The 24,832-nt window shown below is 43.7% G+C and overlaps 1 protein-coding gene across 6 annotated transcripts in view; it reads right to left on the bottom strand.

Moving 5' to 3' along the window:
- The window catches only part of SEPTIN6 (septin 6), a 99,405-nt gene that overhangs the window by 23,589 nt on the left and 50,984 nt on the right, over positions 1-24,832 (bottom strand). For all 6 annotated transcript variants that reach the window (XM_033107807.1, XM_033107798.1, XM_033107816.1 and 3 more), the window contains exons 4-5: positions 18,549-18,735; positions 15,186-15,347 (exon numbers count right to left, since the gene is read on the bottom strand). In XM_033107807.1, the coding sequence (XP_032963698.1) occupies positions 15,186-15,347; positions 18,549-18,735 (349 nt within the window). The remainder of the gene's footprint in view (positions 1-15,185; positions 15,348-18,548; positions 18,736-24,832) is intronic.

Below are 24,832 nucleotides of genomic sequence, written 5' to 3'. Positions count from 1 at the left end.
TTACGGAGCGACAGTACCGCCTGCCAGGATGGCAGGAGGAGACTGGCGGTACCCTAAGGAGTCTAGGAAGTCTGGCTGTGCCCAGAAGGACTGGTGGTGCCCTGAGAAACCCTGGCTGTGTCCAGCATATTGCATTCACCTCCAGGCTTCTCGCACAGGGACCGTAGCGGAAGACGCGCTTGTCACATAGATTGTGAGGCGAGACCCTGTAGGGGTGGAGTGTGGGGACAGAGTCCCAGAGAGCAGTTTCCAGGCTCTCGGCCTCACGTGGAAAGGTGCTGGCTCGAGTAGTAGATGGCTGTCGGCTGTGGCTAGTTGGCTGTCAGCTGTAGCCAGTTAGCCAATTGGCCACTGATATAACTGCCGCGGCTGCGCTGGTTGGTGAGTCGAGGGGAGTCGGTCGGTTGGCAGAAAAGCGGACAGCAGGTCGCATGTTGGGTGACTCCAGCCTCCAGTGAGACTATGGTGGTATGACTCCCCTATCTATGGCTCCGTGGGTGTTCCTTTTTGGCCTAGCCACATTCTGCATTCTTATGTGGGGAGCAGGAACTGAGAACCCACAGGCCGCCCCACATGACAGTAGTAAGGGGCAGAGCAAAGGGTGGAATCCAGGTCTCTGATTTCAAAGACCATCCCTGTTGGTCTTCCACACCTATTTACGGGGTAGAGCAACAGAAGAGGTGGCACTCCAAACCCTGGGGTGAACTGGTTGTCAAGTCCAGATTATAAGAGGCAGTTCAATTCTGGAAAACCTGCAGCAAAATGTTTTTTTGGTTGTTTAATCTGTACACTGATTTCACAACCAGTCCTTTCTCTCTATTCTCTTCTAGCTCTGCACCACAAGAATGTTCTTCAGGTGGAAAAAACACAGGACTTAATCAGGAGCTCAGCTCCAGGACCTCTGCTAATCCCCAGAGGTACTTGGCCATTCAGCTGAAGTGGCTCTCCCTTCACCCCCTCTCAGCTGCTCTCACAGTATCATCTCAGTTCACCTCTTCCCACTCCACTGACTGTCTCTGAAACAGGGACATAGAAGGAAGGAAAGAGGAGGTTATGGATACGGAAGGTAGGAGAGGGGTGGAGGTGGGAAATGTTGCATCAATCCTAGTAGGGGAATGATCGAGAGGGTTACTGGGCATGCGACACATGGGACATTACAGGGCAGTGAAATCTCGAACAACCCTGCTCAAAGGCTGGAGATCGCTGACCTCTGCCAGTTGATTTTGTAGGGGGGTCACCTGGGCACAATTCATTCCCACTCAGGGACCCAAGACATGTCGGGAGCTTCAAATCCACCCTAAACACTTTCCAGGAAAATGCTGCCCTTCCTATAGAGACCCCAAATCTTCAGCCACATGACACAAAAGAGCCAAGGGGAAGCAATGGCAGAGGGCAGAGGGCTAGACTGAGGGAAGAGGTGAGAAAGAGAAAACACATTGTATCATCCTCAGGAATCCTGGGCTCTCAACTGAAAGTGATGGCAGGCGTGTGAAGTGGGAAGTATTTCTCTGGGCTCAAGAGAATGCGAGAAAAAACAAAACACAAAAACAAGAAGAGAATAAAGGCATTTAAAAAATGTCAGTATTCCCTTGGGCCTGTCATTTTTATCTCCAAAAGACATTGTTTGTTAGAATGACAGGGTCACTTGCTTCCCCTCTTCCTTAAAATGCTATCATTTTACCCCTCCCCGCTCTAAAACACACAGCCCCCCACCCCCACCCCAGGCATATTCAAATGGCTCTGGAGACCTCCCACTCCTTTGTAACTGGCATAAAATTCTGTTCTGATAAGTGTGTGCAAGGATATCATTTCCCAGTGCTGCCAGGCAGATTTAATTTGATTCTCACAACAGACTTACAGGGTGGTTATTATCAACCCCATTCATGATTTGGGGGAATTGGCACGCAGAAAGGTTAAACGAGTGGCCCAGGTCCTTAACTCCCATGACCAAATCTTCCCAGGGAGTAGTGAGGACACTATACTTTAGCTGTCAGTCTCCCCCAGCCACCCAGGGTGGCCTGAGCTTTCTCTGCCTCCTGGCTAAATGGAATTTGCTGGAAGTCAGCTAACCATGAAGGGCAGGAAATCATGAGGACAGGCTCTGGTCCTCTTTCTGCTGCTCTTGAGAGACTGATAGCTATGACAACCAGTATGGTGTCAAGAAGAGCAGGGAGAAGGTAACCACCGCCCTTCCACCCTCATCATACTCCCAGGGGTGAGATTTTGTATGCGGACTGACAATTACGTTCGCGAACTTGTTGCAATGATGTTGCTAACCTTTTTTTATGTCAGAAGGATTACTCATTATGAACTTGTATCAACTGGACAAACAGTTAACCAAGTTTACTATTTGGAAGTGCTGAAAAGGCTGCGTGAAAAAGTTAGACGACCTGAACTTTTCACCAAGAATTCACTGCTCTTGCATCACAACAAGGCACCAGCTCCCACGGCACTGTCTGTAAGGGAGTTTTTAGCCAATAAACAAATAACTGTATTGGAATACCCTCCCTACTCATTTGATCTACCCCGATGACTTCCTTCTTTACCCAAAGATAAAGGAAATATTGAAAGGAAGACATTTTGATGACATTCAGGACATCAAGGGTAATACGACAATGGCTCTCATGGCCATTCCAGAAAAAGAGTTCCAAAATTGCTTTGAAAGGTGGACTAGGCACTGGCGTCGGTGCATAGCTTCCCAAGGGGAGTACTTTGAAGGTGACCGTAGTAATACTCAGCAATGAGGTATGTATAACTTTTTCTAGGGTGAGTTCGTGAACTTAATGGTCCGACCACGTATGTGTGGGCCGAGGGAGGAGACTCTAATAAATGCAAGACAGTGCTGCTGCTGAAATAGCCACAGGCTCCTAAGGGGAATCTGTGTAACTCTCTGTGGGGACAGAGCCAGGAGTGGAGTTTCCAGGCTCTCGGCCTCACGTGGAAAGGTGTTGGCTCAGGCAGTAAATGGCCATCAACTGTGATTGGATGGCCATCAGCTGTAGCTAGTTGGCTGTCAGCTATAACCAGTGAGCCATTAGCCACTAATATAACTTCCGTGGCAACGCTAGCAGCAAATGGGGGCTAGTAAGAAGATGGTGGCTGAGCCCGCAAGTGGAGCAGTGAGGGTTGCGAACAGTGTGGCTCCTGGTTCCTGTGTCTCCAATCCAGCTGCCAGCGAGAATATAGTAATATGACTCCCCTATCTATGGCTCCGTGGGTGTTCCTTTTTGGCCTCACCATATCCTGCGTTCTTATGTGGGGAGCGGGAGCAGAGACCCCGCCAGACGCCCTGCATGACACATGGCGTAGTCGGCAGGATCCCCCGCCTGACACCCCCCAGGCCACCCTGCACGACAAATGGCACAGCGAGCAGGGTTCCCTGCACGACAAATGGCGCAGCGAGCAGGGTACGGTGTCAGCCAAAGCTCTCCGAAGGGCGGTGGAGCAGTTTGTGTGTATGAACACTCAGTTGGAGGAAGACCAGGAGGAGCAGCTGCCTGAGAGCTGGACCCCCATGGAGGGGTGGGAAGACGTGGACGGTTCCCCAACCAGCATAGGCCAGAGAAAGCGAAGGTTGTTTCGGCCCTGTGAGCTGGGAAGTGCTTGCTGAGGCAGCCCGGATGCAGGACTTGTAGTCCCAGGAGGAAACGCTTGCTGAGTCCTCCATGGGAGCTGAGGGTGAGGTCAAGGTCATCCCTCACCCCCAGGACAGCCCTGGCAAATGACTATGGACTATGGGGAATTGCCTTCCATCCCTAATTTAATGGACAGCTTGACTGTTTGTTTGGGAACATACCACCATGTAGTGGAACTGGCGGATGTTTGCTTTTGTGTTTTGACCGGCCACCACTGAGAATATGTAAGCACCTTGACTGTGAGCCGCTGTTGTTCCAGCACGGTACCCTCAGAGGCCCAGAGTGAGTGGCAGTGCCCTGAGAGCCCTGGCAGTGTCCAGGAAGTCGGGCTGTGCCCAGAGAGAATGGCAGCGCCCTGAGAGCCCTGGCTGAGTCGAGGAAGTCTGGCTGTGCTCAGAGAGAGTGGCAGTGCCCTGAGAGGCCCTGGCTGTGTCCAGGAAGTCTGGCTGTGCCCAGAGAGAGTAGCAGTGCCCTGAGAAGCCCTGGCTGTGCCTAGGGAGACTGGTGGTACTCTAAAAAGCCCAGGAAGTCTGGCTGTGCCCAGAAGGACTGGTGGTTCCCTGAGAAACCCTGGCTGTGTCCAGAGAGCCTGGCCATGTCCAGGATATTGCATTCACCTCCAGGCTCCTCGCACAAGGCCCCTCGTGAAAGACACTTGTCACATAGATTGTGAGGCGAGACCCTGTAGGGGTGGAGTATGGGGACAGAGCCAGGAGTGGAGTTTCCAGGCTTTCGGCCTCACGTGGAAAGGTGCTGGCTCAGGCAGTAAATGGCCATCAACTGTAATTGGATGGCCATCAGTTGTAGCTAGTTGGCTGTCAGCTGTAACCAGTGAGCCATTAGCCACTAATATAACTTCCGTGGCTACGCTAGCAGCAAATGGGACTAGCAAGAAGATGGTGGCTGAGCCCGCAAGTGGAGCAGTGAGGGTTGCGAACAGTGTGGCTCCTGGTTCCTGTGTCTCCAATCCAGCTGCCAGCGAGAATATAGTAATATGACTCCCCTATCTATGGCTCCATGGGTGTTCCTTTTTGGCCTCACCATATCCTGCGTTCTTATGTGGGGAGCGGGAGCAGAGACCCCGCCGGATGCCCTGCATGACACTCTCTTACCTAGGAGACTTCTGATGAGGTACCCCCCCAGAGGTCAGATGCCCCAGTCTCAGAAAACTTCAACAAGAGATAGCTTCAAGCTTCATTTTGGAAATCTAATGCCAGATTCACTACTTTTCCTGTCTCATGTCTACCTTAAATTCCTCTCGGCAGGTCATCAAAATGGCGGCGTGAGGTGAGCCTCTGTAAAGCTCCCCTGGAATTTACAACTAATCGAACAACAACAACTCCACAAAGGACTCCCTTTATAGCAGACAGACAAGACGAAGAGGCCCACTACTGAATTCACCGAAAGGTGGGCTAATGGCGCGAGCAGTGGCGGGGAGGGGGGGGGCGGAGGGAAGAGGGAAGGGAGAAGTGCGGAGACAGAGCCGCGTGGGCGGGCGCAGGACGCAGACCTAGCTCCGTGCTCCGAGCTCGCTGCATCCCGGAACTACCGCAGCTGCGGGAGAGGGAAGAACTCGGACTGCTAGGGCTCCACTTATGGCCCACAGGGCTGAGGGGGCAGCATTTAACAAGGCTGAACCCAACGCTCACCGAAAGCTCACGGCAGAGACCTCGGAGCAAAGACTGAGGAAAGAAGGCTGAAAACAGTGATTTAAGCCCTCACTGCCCTGCAGAGAACAGAAGCCTCAGGCACTGAGAATAGCCGCCCCCTCTCTACCCTCCCAGAGCTCGCCCCGCCCCCACCTGGCCGATGCTAGAAGCAGAAAAGTAGCAGTGTCAGATCAAAAGAACAGAATATTTGCTGTTCTGAGAACTGTGGACCGCAGACACAGATTCCAGCCCAACTAGTTCAGGCAAAGGGGAGGGAGCTGTGGAAGCAGAACCAGCTGTGGTGGTGGTCGCCACCATTGCTCTGGGCCACCTCTCAAAACTCACCCCACCCCCCGCCCCACCTATCTGGGCGGATCCCTGCAGGAGTAAACACAACTGCTGAAATATACCGGCTCTGAATCTGGTGCAGGAAGAGCTTTAGTACTTCAAAAGCTCTCCGCATACCCACACGGACACTACGCCCTGTGACCCAAGCGAACTATTAACAGAGGAGAAGCACTTCTCCCAGGGAATACCCCCATTGTGTGAGAAGCTGGAATAGTGCAGAGAAAACATAGCACTATCATGTGAGAGAAAAAAAAGGCTGCAGTCGGAGAGAAAATAAAACACTCTACCAACAAGTACTGGAAAACAAAAGAAAGATCTCTTGCTATCAACCTGTTGCAGAAGCCACTCCTGTAGATGTCTAGGAAGAGAAATAATAAATCAGTAATTGCCATGAATAACCAAGGCAACAAGACAACTCAGAAAGAAAGTGAAAAGTCTCCAGAAAAGGAACTTAAAGATAGGCAAATATGTGACTTAAACGACAGAGAATTCAAGATTGCAGTTCTGAAAAAGCTCAACAAGATGCAAGAAAACACGGAAAGGCAGTTTAATGAACTCAGAAACGCAATCAAAGAACAACATGAGCATTTTATGAAAGAGATTGAAATTTTAAAAAAGAACCAAATAGAATTTCTGGAGATTAAGAACTCAATAGAAGAAATTAAGAATGAAATAACCAGCTTAGGTAGTAGAGTTGACCAGATGTAGGAAAGAATCAGTGACAATGAAGATAGAAACCTGGAAATTACATAGATGGAAGAAGAAAGAGACTTAAGACTTAAAAGAGATGAAGTAACTGTACAAGAACTTTCTGACTCCATCAGAAAGAGCAATATAAGAATAATGGGCATACCAAAGGAGAAGAAAGAGAGAAGGGAACAGAGAATATAGTCAAACAAATTGTGGATGAGAACTTCCCAAACTTGTGGACAGAACTGGATCCTCGAATCCAAGAAGCAAATAGAACACCTAATTACCTCAATCCCAACAGGCCTTCTCCAAGGCATATTGTATCGAAGCTGTCTAAAATCAACGACAAAGAAAGAATCCTCAAGGCAGCCAGGGAAAAGAAGACGGTAACCTACAAAGGAAAGCCCATTAGATTATCATCAGATTTTTCAGCAGAAACTCTACAAGCCAGGAGGGAGTGGAACCAAGTATTGAAACTACTGAAAGAGAGAAATTATGAGCCAAGAATAACATATCAAGCAAAGATATCCTTTAGATATGAAGGAGGAATAAAGACCTTTCCTGACATACAGAAGCTTACGGAATTTTCTAATACACGATATGCACTAAAAGAAATACTAAAGGAAGCTATTCGACCACCATCAACAGGGACAATTTGTGGCAACCAACACATAAAAAGGGGGAGAGTCAAGGCATGAACCGGAATATGGGAATGGAGAAAGTAAGCGTGCTAAAGAAAATGGAATACTCTAAATATCAAACTTTCTTTTACTTAAACTTAAGGGTAACCACTCAAAAAAGATCCAGAACTGAAATACATACTGTAATAAAAGAAGAAACAGAAGGAAACATCACAGAATACCACCATGCAGAAATAATAGACAACAACAAAAAGGCAAAGAAACAATGGAGACACAGCCTTACCAGAAAACTAAAGATAGAATGACAGGAAATCCTCACATATCAATAATCACCTTCAATGTAAATGGACTGAACTCACCAATGAAAAGGCACAGAGTAGCAGATGGGATCAAAAAACTAAACCCAACCATCTGCAGTCTCCAGGAGACACATCTCAGCTACAAGGACAAGCATAGACTCAAAGTGAAAGGGTGGAAATTGACACTCCAAGCAAATGGTACCCAGAGAAAATCAGGTGTAGCCATAATGATATGAGATGAAACAGACTTCAGGGTGAAAAAGATAACAAGAGACAAAGATGGACATTTCATAATGGTAAAAGAGACTATACAACAAGAAGACATAACAGTCATCAATATTTATGCCCCCAATCAGGGAGCACCGAAATACACCAAGCAATTACTAACGGAACTAAAGGGAGAAATTGACCAAAACACAATTATACTAGGGGACCTAAATACATCACTGACAGCTATGGATAGATCATCCGAACAGAAAATAAATAACGAAATAGCAGCCCTAAATGACACATTAGATGAAATGGACATAATTGACATATATAGAGCACGTCATCCTAAAACATCAGACTACACATTTTTTTCTAGTGTACATGGAACATTCTCAAGGATAGACCATATATTGGGACATAAAATCAGCCTCAGCAAATTTAAGAAGATTGAAATCATACCAAGCATATTCTCTGATCACAAGGCTTTGAAATTGGATATCAACTGTAAAAAGAAAGCAGGAAAAAACACAAATACATGGAGATTAAACAACATACTTTTAACGAACAACCGGGTCAAAGAAGAAATTCGAGGAGAGATCAAAAGATACATAGAAACAAATGACAATAAAAATACATCCTACCAAAATGTTTGGGATGCAGTGAAAGCAGTTTTAAGAGGGAAATTTATATCATTACAGACCTATCTCCAGAAACAAGAAAAATCTCCAAAAAATAACCACATGTTACACCTTAAAGAACCAGAAAAAGAAGAACCATCGTGAAACCCAAGGTCACCGGAAGAAAGGAAATAACAAAAATCAGAGCAGAACTAAATGAAATAGACAACAAAAAGACAATAGAAAAAAATTAATATGACAAAGAGCTGGTTCTTTGAAAAGATTAACAAAGTTGACAAACCGTTGGCTAGACTCACTAAGATAAAAAGAGAGAAGACACTAATTAACAAAATCAGAAATGAAAAAGGAGAACTTATCACGGGCACCACAGAAATAAAAAGGATCATTCAAGAATTCTATGAAGGACTACATGCCACCAAATTCAATAACCTAGAAGAAATGGACAAGTTCTTAGAAACATATAGCCTTCCAATGCTGAGCCATGAAGAACTGGAAAATCTAAACAGACCGATCACCAGTAATGAAATTGAATCAGTCATCCCAAACCTTTCCAAAAGCAAAAGTCTGGGACCAGATGGCTTCACTAGTGAATTCTCGCAAACCTTCAAAGAGGACCTAATACCAATCTTGCTCAAACTCTTCCAAAAAATTGAAGGAGAGACAGTACTCCCTAACTCATTTTATGAGACCAACATTACCCTGATACCAAAACCTGGTAAGGACAACACAAAATAAACAAAACTACAGACCAATATCTCTGATGAATACAGATGCAAAAATCCTAAACAAAATTCTAGCAAATCGAATACAACGATGCATTAAAAAGATCATTCATCACGACCAAGTGGGGTTCATCCCCAGGGCACAAGGATGGTACAACATCCGCAAATCCATCAATGTGATGCATCACATAAACAAAATAAAGGACAAAAATCATATGATTATATCAATTGATGCAGAAAAAGCATTTGACAAGATACAACATCCATTTATGATTAAAACACTTAATAAAATAGGTATAGAAGGAAAATACCTTAACATAATAAAGGCCATATATGACAAGCCATCAGCTAATCTCATAATTAATGGTGAAAAACTGAAGCCCTTTGCTCTACGTTCAGGAACACGACAGGGCTGTTCCCTATCACTTCTGCTTTTCAACATAGTGTTGGAAGTCCTTGCCAGAGCAATCGGGCAAGAGAATGAAATAAAAGGCATCCAAATTGGGAATGAGGACGTTAAATTGTCACTCTTTGCAGAAGACATGATGCTATATATAGAAAACCCTAAAGACTCCACCAAAAAGCTATTAGAAACAATCAACGAATACAGTAAAGTTGCTGGCTACAAAATCAACGTACAAAAGTCCATTCATTCCTATATACTAACAATGAAATCTCAGAAAAAGAAATACAAAAAACAATTCCTTTTGCAATTGCAGCAAAAAGAATAAAATACCTAGAAATAAACTTAACCAAGGATGTGAAGGACCTATATGCTGAAAAGTATAAGACATTTTTGAAAGAAATTGAAGAAGACACAAAAAAAAATGGAAAGACATTCTGTGCTCATGGATTGGAAGAATCAACATAGTTAAAATGGCCATATTACCCAAAGCAATATACAGATTTAATGTAATCCCCATCAAAATCCCAATGGCATTTTTTAAAGAAATAGAACAAAAAATCATCAGATTTCTTTGGGACCACAAAAGACCCCGAATAGCCAAAGCAATTTTAAGAAAAAAGAACAATACTGGAGGTATCACACTCCCTGACTTTAGCTTGTACTACAGGGGTACAATCATCAAAACAGCATGGTATTGGCAGAAAAACAGACACATAGACCAATGGAATAGAATTGAGAACCCAGAAATAAAACCACATAAATATGGACAGATAATTTTTGACAAAGAAGCTAAAAACATACAATGGAGGAAAGACAGCCTCTTCAATAAATGGTGCTGGGAGAATTGGAAAGCCACATGCAAAAGAATGAAACTGGACTGCTATCTGTCACCATGTACCAAAATTAATTCAAAATGGATCAAAGACTTAAGCATAAGACCTGACACAATAAACTGCATAGAAGAAAACATAGGTACTAAACTTAGGGACCGTGGGTTCAAAGAGCATTTTATGAATTTGACTCCAAAGGCAATGGAAGTAAAAGCTAAAGTCAACGAATGGGACTATATGAAACGTAAAAGCTTCTGCACAGCGAAAGAAACCATCGACAAAATAAAGAGGCAACCAACTGAATGGGAGAAGATTTTTGCAAACAGTGCCTCCGATAAGGGGCTAATATCCAAAATATATCAGGAACTCATGAAACTCAACAACAAAAAAACAAACAACCCAATTGAAAAATGGGCAGAGGACCTGAAGAGACAATTCTCCAAAGAGGACATACAAATGGCAAATAGACATATGAAAAAATGCTCAACATCACTAATCATCAGAGAAATGCAAATAAAAACCACAATGAGATATTACCTCACCCGAGTCAGAATGGCTACCATCAATAAGACAAATAGTAACAAGTGTTGGAGAGGCTGTGGAGAAAAAGGAACTCTCATACACTGTTGGTGGGAATGAAGACTGGTGCAGCCGTTATGGAAGGCAGTGTGGAGGTTCCTCAAAAAATTACGAATAGAATTACCATATGACCCAGCAATCCCTCTCCTGGGCATCTACCCAAAAAATCTGAAAACATCTACACAAAAAGACACGTGTGCTCCAATGTTCATCGCAGCGTTGTTTATGGTGGCCAAGACATGGAAACAACCAAAATGTCCTTCGATAGAGGAATGGATAAAGAAGTTGTCGTATATATACACAATGGAATATTATTCGGTGGAAAGAAAAGATGATATAGGAACATTTGTGACAACATGGATGGATCTTGAGAGTATAACGCTAAGCGAAATAAGTCAGACAGAAAAAGCCGAGAACCATATGATTTCACTGATATGTGGTATATAAACCAAAAACAACAAAAGAACAAGACAAACAAATGAGAAACAAACCTCATGGACACAGACAATAGTTTAGTGGTTACCAGAGGGTAAGGGGGGTGGGGGTGGGAGATGAGGGTAAGGGGGATCCAATATATGGTGAGGGAAGGAGAACTGACTCCGGGTGGTGCACACACAATGTAATTTATAGATGATCTGATACAGAATTGTACACCTGAAATCTATGTAATTTTACTAACAATTGTCACCCCAATAAATTAAAAAAAAGAAGAAAATTCCTCTCGGCACTCTTTAAAGTGTTTGATGATCCAATTGGCATGAATTATTCCATTCTGGTTCGGCCACATCCATTATACTTGGGAAGGTAGATGATCGTTCACCTCAGCTCGGTGAAAGAGAAACTCAGGACACTTTCCTCCTCGTCTGATAATATCCCAACTGGTTGTGGCTTCCTCCCAGGGTAGACAGTATTTCCCAGTCATGCTTTTTGCCCCCATATCAGGCTCCCACTGGCGAGTAAGCAAGAGCATTGCTCGATTCCCTCTTAAGTCAATCCTTGGTGATTCCCACCAAAGTGTGTACAATGGAAATGGGACTACTGCCTCAGGAGAAGGGACAAGCTTGTGCCTGTGAGTCTTCCTGTGACCCTACTGGTCACCCAGGCAGGAGTCAAACCCAAGACCTCACTGATAACCAACCAACTGAGCTGATAGAGTAACTGGACCTATTTCCTGGTCCCTGGCCATGGTTTGAGCCACTCCAAGAACAAGATTCAATGTGAAGAACACAGCAATTTTTAGTATGAAAGTCTACAACTTTGAGAGCTATCAGAATGTTAAGTTGGAAGTAGTATGCTACAAGACCTCTCACTCCCTTCTCTTGCCCCCTCAATCTGAAATCAGGGTTTTAAGAGCCACCCATAAGCCAAGGGGGAGGCTGAGATCTCATTATTTTCATTTCCTGCCATGAAAATCCTTAGTGGTAAGCAACAGAATGGCTGTATGGTTTTCCCCACTTACACAAGAGGCTTCTTCCACTGCTTCCAATCCAGTTCCCATGGTAATTGGCTGGGGTGGCTGAAGCTGTGGTGCTGAAGTCAAATCCAGAATTGAAAGGCCAGAAGCCATTCTTCCTACCACCCAAGCCCAGGTCTCTGATGATGCAGCATCACATACCATGGCTTTTCCAAAAACCCTGGGAACTTTCGACACAGTTGTAGTGGTGTTGGGCAGGCTAGGCAATTCTGTGTATGTATTTTATAGCAGTGACTCCCCACCCTATCCCCATCACAACACATGTAACACACAGCATTCACATGAATGCCTCCCTCTCACAGGCATGCCCAATTCCAGGCACACTAGCTGGGAGGCCACCCCTCTCTTTCCCACTCAGAAAAGTGTGGTGGAATGCCAGGGAATGAGAGATGTTTTTATAGGGACAACCCTAAATCCACTAAACCTCCAGTTATAAAAAATAATAAGTCATGGGGATGTAATGTACAGCATAAGAAAAATAACCAATATTATTGTAATAACTTTGTGTGGTGACAGATGGTTACTAGACTTATGGGGTGATCATATCATAAGGAATATAAATGTCAAATCACTATGTTGTACACCTGAAACTAATATGATATTGTATGTCAACTATGCTTTAATTTTAAAAAAGGAAAAAAATTAGTTTTTCAAAGTGAAACACTGGCAAACTTTCGACTATTGTAAGAAAGGACCCAGAACCCTTTCATAGCCCATACAATGTGGTTGAGAACTGCTTCATAGCATGAGAAGTTTCCACCCTTAAGGCCGTGCCTATCCTAGGTTCAAATAGGAGGACAGAGCTGAGCTGAGAGCAGAGGCCACAATGGTTGTCACCCCTGATCCAAAATGCAGTTGCTAAGGGTGAAATTTGGTAGATCAATAATATAATTAAACTTAGCTAGTTTGCAGTTTGATCCATACTGATATCCAGCTGTTTCCTCTTTGTTTCTCTTCCCACTGATTAACTGAAGAACTCAGTGTGTTTCCTTCTCCAAGGCTGCCCATACCTCATTAATGAACAACATCCTAACCTAAAAAGAGCAGCTTCTTTAATCCTCAGGCGCCTGGACCCATGATCACAACTCCCTAGCAGTTTTTTGCAGATGGCTATGGACAATGAGATTGAACATAACTTTGAGGCAGACCTGAGGCCTCAGAAGACCGCAGGAGATGACTTCTCAACTATTAGCCCGGAGGCCTGCTTTCCTTTGTTCTTTCCCATTTACCTGCCAATAAAACCTCTTAATCATTTTGGCTCCACGAAGGTGGGTTTTAGACATTAGTCTGCCATCTTCTCTAGCTGCGGACATCTAGAATAAATGACATTTTTCTCCTCACCAACCCATGTCACTCTAGTTTTTTGGGGCTCTTTGGGCAGTAATCGGCACCAAACTTGAGTTAGGTAACAGTGAAATGTAGTTTTGTGTGACACCTTGAAACTGCTGAGCACTCTTAGCCCCTTTCTAAGCAAAGCAAACCACAGCCTGAAAATTGCTTGGTGACTTAGGGAACCCAAGTTTGAAGGTATATCCACGGGGCCCGATGTTCTGAGGTGACAGGTGCTTCCAGACATCAGTGCTAGTGACATCAGATGACACTACTCTCTACCTCCCGTTTTTCTGTAGGCTAGGAACCCTTTCAGGTTTTCTCATTATGACAGAACCTGGTTTCCATTCAAACACCCTGACAGCTTGACAGGATAAGCACTGATATTTTTTTTTCTCTTAATGCTCACGACTGATCAGAGGTATAACTCCACCTAACACAATCTGCATAGCCTTACTTTTGGGCCAGATTTGTCAAAGATGATGAGGGACTTCTAATAACAAACATATCGGGTATACTGATGGGTGGGAAGTCAGGCGAGACAATGACTTCTGCCCTGCTGTGCTAATTTGTTGGCCAATTCATCGGAGGTGTCAGCTGATGCTATAACGATAACTTTTGGGGCAGCAGCAGCAGCAGGAAAAGTTTTCTAAAAATGGCTTTTATTACAAGGTTTTCCTGAGTTTGGCTATACCCAGGCATTATGTCATTAGGAAAAACTGATGCCTCTCAATAGAGAAAAAGAAATCTGTTCCCAAAGCAGAGGCTTTCTGAAAGTTATTAGCTGGCTCCTTGAAATCACAACATTGAAGATTTCAGGGCAACAGCATCAACACATTGTGAAAAATCACAAGGAGATGTTTGACTTTCTGCCTTCTTCATTACTCATTCCTCTAATGGGGGGAAGAAGGGGAGGAGAGGCAAGATGGAAAGTTGGTTTCTTTAAATTCATTCACATTTAATAATAAGCCAAAGCATAACAGTGAAACTTGAAACTAACATTTCTCTAGTCACCAGGAAAATTGGAGGCTATATATCATTTTTCCTGCCAGAGGCAGAGGGCTTGATTATCTGAGTATAGATTATCCTTGAATGTCCCAAGCCAGCCAACTTGTTTAGCCTTTCCTTCTTGAACTGCTGTCAATTGTCACCGCACTGTTTGGGTCAGAGACAAAGAATGTCCCTGGGGGCTTCCTGGCCTAGACCGAGCAGCATCAAAGTGGAGGGTGGAAGGGAGAGAGGTCTGAATCTCCTGCTTCAGACTCTTCCTGGAGTCAGCCTTTCCCTGCCTTAGTCTCTGGCTACCGCGTTTCCCCGAAAATAAGACCCAGCCAGACCATCAGCTCTAATGTGTCTTATTGAGCAAAAATTAATATAAGACCTGGTCTTACTTTACTATAATATAAGACTGGATCTTATCTAATATAAGACCCGGTATTACATTAATTTTTGTTCCTAATGACTCATTAGAGCTGATGGTCCAGCTAGGTCTTATTTCCGGGGAAACATGGTATTAATCTCTGAGGCTTTGAAGTAGCCACAGCTAGGAGAGAGGGGCTAGGAGAGAGGATCTGTTTGGTTTTGGATTCTCTCTCACTGATACCTGAGACTCAGATAACCAAGAGTTGAGTACACTAAGATAAATGGTGAAGAAGTTTGACTGCTAATTTGGTGAACTAATAATAGAAATAAAGAGCAAGTGGCCAGCAAGTTGAACCCCTGTGCCCCCACTCACATTCATGGTTCCGTTGATCTCTGCCACTGACTCATCATCTGTAGGGAACTGGTAGATCTGGACCCCATTGCTGACAAGCTCGCTGGTGATTTTGATCTTGAACTTTGTTAGCTCACTCTTAGAAACTGCATCTGATTTGGCAATGATGGGGATGATGTTCACCTAGGGAAGGGAGGGAGCAAAGTGGGATCATTGTTGGTAACCTGCAACTATAGCAGCATGGCCTAGGACTTCCACCAGCTGCCAGAGGGAGCAGCTCAACCCAGTGGTCTAGGACTGGCCACCTCTGGAAGCCAAATAACAACATAATAAATGACAATGAGTGCTTACAAAGTATCGGGCACTGAAGTAAGTGCTTTACATGGATTAAAACAATTAATCCTGACAATAACCCTCCCAGGGGGTATCATTACCATTATTTTACCAATGAGAAATTGACGCATAGAGAGGCTAAATAACTTGTCCAAGGCCACAGAGCAGATAAGTAGCAGAACTGGGATCCAGATCCAAGTTTAGCCTTATTCTTAAGTCTAGAATCTTAACCATGAGCTGCCTACCAGCTAAGATCCAAATTGATGGGCTGTGGGATATCTTAATATCAAAGTCACTGCTCAGGTGATTTGAAGCTGACAGATGACAGTTGATAATCTGTGGTTGACAAGGGGAGAAATGGCAACTCCTTGCTAACTGCCCCAACCCATCCAGTGCAGGCTAGCCCCAGCCAGTGTGATGGAGACCCACATAGGTTATGGCAGGAAGGGGAGGCAGGGTGGAGCTCAGTGAAAATGCACATCTGGCCTTATTTCTGGCAGCAAACACTGATGAACCAATCCAGTTAGGTGAAGAAGACCCTCTCAGTTTCCAATTTGATCCGAGACATATGCAAAGAGTTATACTGTCTGAGTCTTGTGGTTAATTTCTGCATAAAGAAAGCAGGCATTAACGCCCAATTTCAGGCAGCAGGAGAAAGGCCTAATGCTGCCCTCAGTTCAAGCCACTTGAACCCTGATCCTTGAAATTCCTCCAAGAAGGGACAAGGCTTTTGTTGCTGGAAGGTAAAGGAACTTGAAATGCATGTGATTTAGTGAGACAGAGCACCCCCAAGGTTCACACGGAGAACTCAGTCGTTCCTGCCAGCAGCTTCCAATGGGGTGGCATGGATGGAGCTGGGGTCCTGAAAAGAGCTCTGAAATGGAGGGCTGGGAGACAAATTCTGCCTCTTTTGCACTTTGCCTCAGGAGCGCCTCTAAAGGCTGATACCACACAGGGCTTCAGGTGCTAAGTCAAGCAAACATTAGACCTTGGAGGGACCTCCCTTGAAGTCTTTTTTGGGAGGGTGGGTGGGTGAGGGGGCAAAGCCCTCACCTCTTGTCAACCACAGATTATCAACTGTGATCTTTCTGCTTCAAATCACCTGAGCAGTGACTTTGATATTAAGATACCACAGAGCCCATTAATTTGGATCTTAGCTGGTAGACAGCTCATAGTTAAGACTCCGGACTTAAGAATAAGGCTAAACTTGGATCTGAAACACCAGGCAGAGCCAACTCTCCTTGTCACTTTTTGTTGTTGTTGTTCTGTGATTTATTTATTTATTTATTTTAAGATTTTATTGAGGAAGGGGAACAGGATTTTATTGGGGAACAGTGTGTATTTCCAGGGCTTTTCCCAAGTCAAGTTGTTTTCCTTTCAATCTTAGTTGCAGGGGGCGCAGCCCACCATCCCTTGCGGGATTCGAGGAATCGAACCGGCAACCTTGTGGTTGAGAGCCCACTGGTCCATGTGGGTATCGAACCGTCAGCCTTCAGTGTTAGGAGCAGGGAGCTCCAACCACCTGAGCCACCAGGCCAACCCCTGTGATGTATTTTTTATTTTTTATTGGGGAATATTGGGGAACAGTGTGTTTTTCCAGGACCCATCAGCTCCATGTCAAGTTGCTGTTTTCAATCTAGTGGTGGAGGGCACAGCTCACTGATCCATGTGGGAATCAAACCAGCAACCTTAGTGATATGAGCATCGTGCTCTAACCAGTGAGCCAACCGGCCGCCCTCCTTGTCACTTTTTATCACATCTCCATGGAAACACTATAAACATATACCAAAGGCTGCTTATGTACCTGCCCCCTCACCAGCGGACTGGTTCTCTGCTGCCCTGTACAGGTCATTGCGGGGTATGACAACATTTCCAGAACAGTCAATTACTCACGGGCGGTGAGCTCATTGCGGGAAAATTGCTCCTATTTTGATTATAGCTGAAATTCAGTTTTATAGTGGATGTGCTACTAAATCACTGCATATAAATTAGATTTTTGTAAAAAAAAAATACCATGGAGTATGAGAGAGTTCAGTCTGAATCTCAGGCCCATAACAAGTTGTCTAAAGCTGAGCAAGATTTTTGACTCTGTGTCTCATGTGTAAAATGGGAATAATAATAGTATCCACCACACTGGATACTAGAAAGATAAAATAATGTATATAAAGTGCTCATCACAGTGTCAGGCACCTACAAAATATTAGGAGGAAAACGTACCAGTATTAGGTTTTTTAAAGAATTCCATGGTCAATTCTTTTGTACAACAAATAATCATTTAACATGAAGAATCATTGTCTGATTTACATCTGGTGTGGGATTCACATTTTTCAGTTACTCTTAAAGCAGGACATGCCTGATTCCTGCAGCCATCTTTCTCAGGTATGGAGGCAACAGAACATGGTGCCAGGGATCTGAATTCGAATCTAAACTCTGCTAATAGCCAGCTACATGACAATGGGCAAGTCACTTAACCTCTCAGAGCCTCAGTTTTCTCCTCTATAAAATGGGGGATAATGATAGTTGGTTGCCTCATAGGGTCGTTGATTTAATGAGCTGATCCATGAAGTACTTAGCACAGTGGTGGCATATGAGAGTTTAACAAATGTCAGCTGCAATTATAAAAATCAGTATTATAAAAATTATAAAAATCAGTATTGATACTAAGAATAATAACTTTAAAGTCAAGTTTACATGTTTGATTTTAGTACAGGCCAGTTAACACTGCAACAAAGAAAAAACACCTTTTCATTGCCAAAGCCTGAGCCCTTAGACCCGGACAGAGATCTTGCTTGTATCCACTCTTATTCCCAAGAGGGACCTGGGCAGAGAGATAACTCAGGGCAAGCCTGTGCCCCATGCTGGTAAAACAAAGTACTTGACACAGGTGTGGGATCAATAGCACCATCTTTATGGAGGGAGAGGGGATAAGGAGAGAATGAAGAGGCCACAAAAAAACCTCTCCTAGAATCTGGCCTCTACTTTGCACAAGAGACCAGTAAGAGTGATCCAGCTTGCCCAGCCTCCTCTCTGCCCTCACCCCTGCCTCCATACCTTACTGTCCAGCTTCTTCATAGTCACTAAGTCCAGAGACTTCAGGGAATGACCCGTGGGGGCGATGAAGTACAAGCAGGCATGGATGCGGGAGTCGTGGTAGGTGTGCAGTATCCTGCGGATCTTCAGCTCCTCCTGCAGGTAAGCCTCAAATTGGGCATCGATGAATTCCACGATGGGCTTGTAGCTAAAGGGGAGAGTCAGGAAATGGCCGAACCACTTCAAAAATGAAGATTTTGATAAAGTTCCTTGAAGAAATTTAAAATGCCCTCAATAATCTATCCCATCCAGCTGGATTTTTCCATGTTCCTCATCAGTAGGCTTCCAATCCCGTCAGGCTGGTCACCCCCTTTGTCCTACATAAGCGAAACTTATGCCCATCTGTATGCCTTCACTCTGGAATGTCCATTTCTCTCTTCTCATCCTAATCTTGCCTCCCAGACCTCAGAGCCCAGTTGAATACCCCCCTCCTCCATACAGCCTTCCCCAATTATGCCAGAAATACCTTCTGTGATCCAGGAGCATAAAAAATAATTACTTGGTTGAAGCACTTACTCTACCTTCACTAAGATTAGTGTTCCCTCAAATAGACTGTGTCCTTCTGAAGGGCAGGGACTGTGAAGGGCACTTCTTTATCTCCCATGGGGCCCTGATGCAGCATGGAGCCCACTGGCAGTATCTGAGTCTTTGCTTCTTGTGTCCCTCCCCAGTGCCTAGTATGGGAGCTAGGTACCCAGTGGTGGCCAGGACCTATCCTTGACCCACTGCTGGGGAATCCTGTTAGAATATTTTTGGTTCTGATCAGTCTTACAAGATTCAGTGGTGCTCCCCACTTGGCACACCTAAGATCCAGATTTTTCTGGTTCTCATTTCCTCCAAGGTTGTGACTTTAAAGTCTAAGTATTGGGGCAAAATTTGATAAGGATACCCCCCAGCAACAGCTTTCACAGATGTACACACACACCTGAGCTCACTAAGTCTCCACACACAGCCCTCCTTTGTGGCCCTAAGTTCTTCCCAAGGCTTCTTAAACAACATTCAGTACTCTGCTCCTCCCTGTCCTGGGAAGCTTATCACTTCTATCCCAAGCCATTCCTACTGTCCCTGCAGCCTCTTTCTGCTCTAACTAGGTCAGTTTCACTTCTGCCCCACCTCTGTTCTCATCTCCCAGTCCATCTGCTGCTTCTCCATCTGGAGGACTTCATTCATCCATTCGGGCTAGAAGAGGTTTATTATCTGGCCTAGGGCAGTGAGTTTGCAGATAGCACTGCCAGAAAGAAACATGATCAAAGGAGGAGTGGGACCCAGCCAATGCCTCCTACCTGCAGCAGCCCCCAACCTAAGCCTTTTTGAAAAAACCTCTTAGTAGAGAAGGGAAAATAGGCTTTAAAAAAAGAATCAAGAAATCATCAACACGGCGGCGTGAGATGAGCCTCTGTAAAGCTCCCCTGGAATTTACAACTAATCGAACAACAATAACTCCACAAAGGACTCTGTGCACAGCAGACAGACAAGATGAAGAGGCTCACTACTGAATTCACCGAAAGGTGGGCTAATCGCGCGAGCAGTGGGGGGGGGGAAGAGGGAAGGGAGAAGTGTGGAGACGGAGACGGAGCCGCGCGGGCAGGCGCAGGACGCAGACCTAGCTCCGTGCTCCGAGCTCGCTGCATCCCGGAACTACCGCAGCTGCGGGAGAGGGAAGAACTCAGACTGCTAGGGCTCCGCTTATGGCCCACAGGGCTGAGGGGGCAGCATATAACACGGCTGAACCCAATGCTCACGGCAGAGACCTCGGAGCAAAGACTGAGGGAAGAAGGCTGAAAATGGTGGTGTAAGCCCTCACTGCCGAGCAGAGAACGGAAGCCTCAGGCACTGAGAATAGCCGCCCCCTCCTTATCCTGCCAGAGCTCACCCCGCCCCCACCTGGCTGGTGCTAGAAGCAGAACAGTAGCAGTGTCAGATCAAAAGAACAGAATATTTGCTGTTCTGAGAACTGAGGACCGCAGACACAGATTCGCAGCCCAACTAATTCCGGCACAGGGGAGGGAGCTGTGGAACCAGGACCGGCTGTGGTGGTGGTCACCGCCATTGCTCTGGGCCACCTCTCACAACTCACCCCGCCCACGGCCCCACCTATCTGGGAGGATCCCTGCAGGAGTAAACCGAACTGCTGAAACATACGGACTCTGAATCTGCTGCATGAAGGGCTTTGGAACTTCAAAAGCTCTCCGCATACCCACACGGACACTGCGCCCTGTGACCCAAGTGAACTATTAACAGAGGAGAAGAACTTCTCCCAGGGAATACCCCCATTGTGTGAGAAGCTGGAACAGTGCAGAGAAAACATAGCACTATCGTGTGAGAGAAAAAAAAGGCTGCAGTCGGAGAGAAAATAAAACACTCTACCAAAAGTACTGGAAAACAAAAGAAAGACCTCTTCCTATCAACCTGTTGCAGAGGTCACTCCTGTAGATGTCTAGAAAGAGAAATAATAAATCAGTAATTGCCATGAATAACCAAGGCAACAAGACAGCTCAGAAAGAAAGTCAAAAGTCTCCAGAAAAGGAACTTAAAGGTAGGCAAATATGTGACTTAAACGACAGAGAATTCAAGATTGCAGTTCTGAAAAAACTCAACGAGGTGCAACAAAACACGGAAAGGCTGTTTAATGAACTCAGAAACACAATCAAAGAACAACATGAGCATTTTACGAAAGAGATTGAAATTTTAAAAAAGAACCAAATAGAATTTCTGGAGATTAAGAACTCAATAGAATAAATTGAGAATGAAATAACCAGCTTAGGTAGTAGAGTTGACCAGATGTAGGAAAGAATCAGTGACATCGAGGATAGAAACCTAGAAATGACACAGATGGATGAAGAGACTTGAGACTTAAAAGAAATGAAACAACTCTACAACAACTTTCTGACTCCATCAGAAAGAGGAATATAAGAATAATAGGCATACCAGAAGGAGAAGAAAGAGAGAAGGGAACAGAGAATATATTCAAACAAATTGTGGATGAGAACTTCCCAAACTTGTGGACAGAACTGGATCCTCGAATCCAAGAAGCAAATGGAACACCTAATTACCTCAATCCCAACAGGCCTTCTCCAAGGGACATTGTATTGAAGCTATCTCAAATCAACGACAAAGAAAGAATCCTCAAGGCAGCCAGGGAAAAGAAGACGGTAACCTACAAAGGAAAGCCCATTAGATTATCAGGAGATTTTTCAGCAGAAACTCTACAAGCCAGGAGGGAGTGGAACCAAATATTCAAACTACTGAAAGAGAGAAATTATGAGCCAAGCATAGACTCAAAGGGAAAGGGTGGAAATCCAGCAAAGATATCCTTTAGATATGAAGGAGGAATAAAGACCTTTCCAGACATACAGAAGCTGAGGGAATTTTCTAATACATGACCTGCACTACAAGAAATACGAAAGGAGCCTATTCGACCACCATCAACAGGGACAATTTGTGGCAACCAACACATAAAAAGGGGGAGAGTAAAGGCCTGAACCGGAATATGGAAATGGAGAAAGTAAGCATGCTGAAGAAAATGGAATACTCTAAATATCAAGCTTTCTTTTACTTAAACTTAAGGGTAACCACTCAAGAAAGATCCAGAACTGAAATACATACTGTAATAAAAGAAGAAACAGAAGGAAACATCACAGAATACCACCATACAGAAATAATAAACAACAACAAAAAGGCAAAAAAACAATGGAGACACAGCCTTACCAGAAAACTAAAGATAGAATGACAGGAAATCCTCACATATCAATAATCACCTTAAATGTAAATGGACTGAACTCACCAATGAAAAGGCACAGAGGAGCAGATTGGATGAAAAAACTAAACCCAACCAACTGCAGTCTCCAGGAGACACATCTCAGCTACAAGGACAAGCATAGACTCAAAGTGAAAGGGTGAAAATTGACACTCCAAGCAAATGGTACCCAGAGAAAATCAGGTGTAGCCATAATGATATCAGATGAAACAGACTTCAGGGTGAAAAAGATAACAAGAGACCAAGATGGACATTTCATAATGGTAAAGGAGACTATACAACAAGAAGACATAACAGTCATCAATATTTATGCCCCCAATCAGGGAGCACCGACATATAACAAGCAACTACTAACAGCACTAAAGGGAGAAATTCACCAAAACACAATTATCCTAGGGATCTAAATACATCACTGACAGCTATGGACAGATCATCCAAACAGAAAATAAATAACGAAATAGCATACCTAAATGACACATTAGATGAAATGGACATAATTGACATATATAGAGCACTTCATCCTAAAACATCAGACTATACATTCTTTTCTAGTGTACATGGAACATTCTCAAGGATAGACCATATTTTGGGACATAAAATCAGCCTCAGCAAATTTAAGAAGATTGAAATCATACCAAGCATATTCTCTGATCACAAGGCGTTGAAATTGGATATGAACTGCAAAAAAAAAGCAGGAAAAAACACAAATACATGGAGATTAAACAATATACTTTTAACGAACAACCGGGTCAAAGAAGAAATTCGAGGAGAGATCAAAAGATACATAGAAACAAATGACAATGAAAATACATCCTACCAAAATTTTTGGGATGCAGTGAAAGCAGTTTTAAGAGGGAAATTTATATCATTACAGGCCTATCTCAGGAAACAAGAAAAATCCCAAATAAATAACCTCATGTTACACCTAAAAGAACTAGAAAAAGAAGAACCAGTGAAACCCAAGGTCAGCAGAAGAAAGGAAATAACAAAAAGCAGAGCAGAACTAAAGGAAATAGAGAACAAAAAGACAATAGGAAAAATTAATGTGACAAAGAGCTGGTTCTTTGAAAAGATTGACAAAATTGACAAACCGTTGCCTAGACTCACTAAGATAAAAAGAGAGAAGACACTAATTAACAAAATCAGAAATGAAAAAGGGGAAGTTATCACGAACACCACAGAAATACAAAGGATCCCATCCAAGAATACTATGAAGGACTATATACCCCCAAGTTCAATTAATCTAGAAGAAATGTACAAGTTCTTAGAAACATATAGCCTTCCAAGGCTGAACCATGAAGAACTGGAAAATCTAAACTGACCGATCACTAGTAATGAAATTGAAACAGTCATCCAAAACCTTCCCAAGTGCAAAAGCCCGGGACCAGATGGCTTCACTAGTGAATTCTACCAAACGTTCAAAGAGGATCTAATACCAATCCTGCTCAAAATCTTCCAAAAAATTGAACAAGAGACAGTACTCCCTAACTCATTTTATGAGGCCAACATTACCCTGATACCAAAACCTGGTAAGGACAACACAAAAAAAGAAAACTACAGACCAATATCTCTGATGAATACAGATGCAAAAATCCTAAACAAAATTCTAGCAAATCGAATACAACAATGCATTAAAAAGATAATTCATCACGACCAAGTGGGGTTCATCCCCGGGGCACAAGGATGGTTCGACATCCACAAATCCATCAATGTGATGCATCACATAAACAAAACAAAGGACAAAAATCATATGATTATATCAATTGATGCAGAAAAAGCATTTGACAAGATACAACATCCATTTATGATTAAAACACTTAATAAAATAGGTATAGAAGGAAAATACCTTAACATAATAAAGGCCATATATGACAAGCCATCAGCTAATCTCATAATTAATGGTGAAAAACTGAAGCCCTTTGCTCTACGTTCAGGAACACGACAGGGCTGTCCCCTATCACTTCTGCTTTTCAACATAGTGTTGGAAGTCCTTGCCAGAGCAATCGGGCAAGAGAAAGAAATAAAAGGCATCCACATTGGGAATGAAGAAGTTACATTATCACTCTTTGCAGATGACATGATGCTATATATAGAAAACCCTAAAGACTCCACCAAAAAGCTATTAGAAACAATCAACGAATACAGTAAAGTTGCTGGCTACAAAATCAACGTACAAAAGTCCATTGCATTCCTATATACTAACAATGAAATCTCAGAAAAAGAAATACAAAAAACAATTCCTTTTGCAATTGCAGCAAAAAGAATAAAATACCTAGGAATAAACTTAACCAAGGATGTGAAGGACCTATATGCTGAAAAGTATAAGACATTTTTGAAAGAAATTGAAGAAGACACAAAGAAATGGAAAGACATTCTGTGCTCATGGATTGGAAGAATCAACATAGTTAAAATGGCCATATTACCCAAAGCAATATACAGATTTAATGCAATCCCCATCAAAATCCCAATGGCATTTTTTTAAGAAATA

Source organism: Rhinolophus ferrumequinum, chromosome X (assembly GCF_004115265.2).
Source record: "Rhinolophus ferrumequinum isolate MPI-CBG mRhiFer1 chromosome X, mRhiFer1_v1.p, whole genome shotgun sequence".
NCBI classification, from domain to species: domain Eukaryota; kingdom Metazoa; phylum Chordata; class Mammalia; order Chiroptera; family Rhinolophidae; genus Rhinolophus; species Rhinolophus ferrumequinum.
The sequence above is the reverse complement of the archived record's forward strand: the minus strand, read 5'-3'. Positions and strand labels throughout refer to the sequence as shown.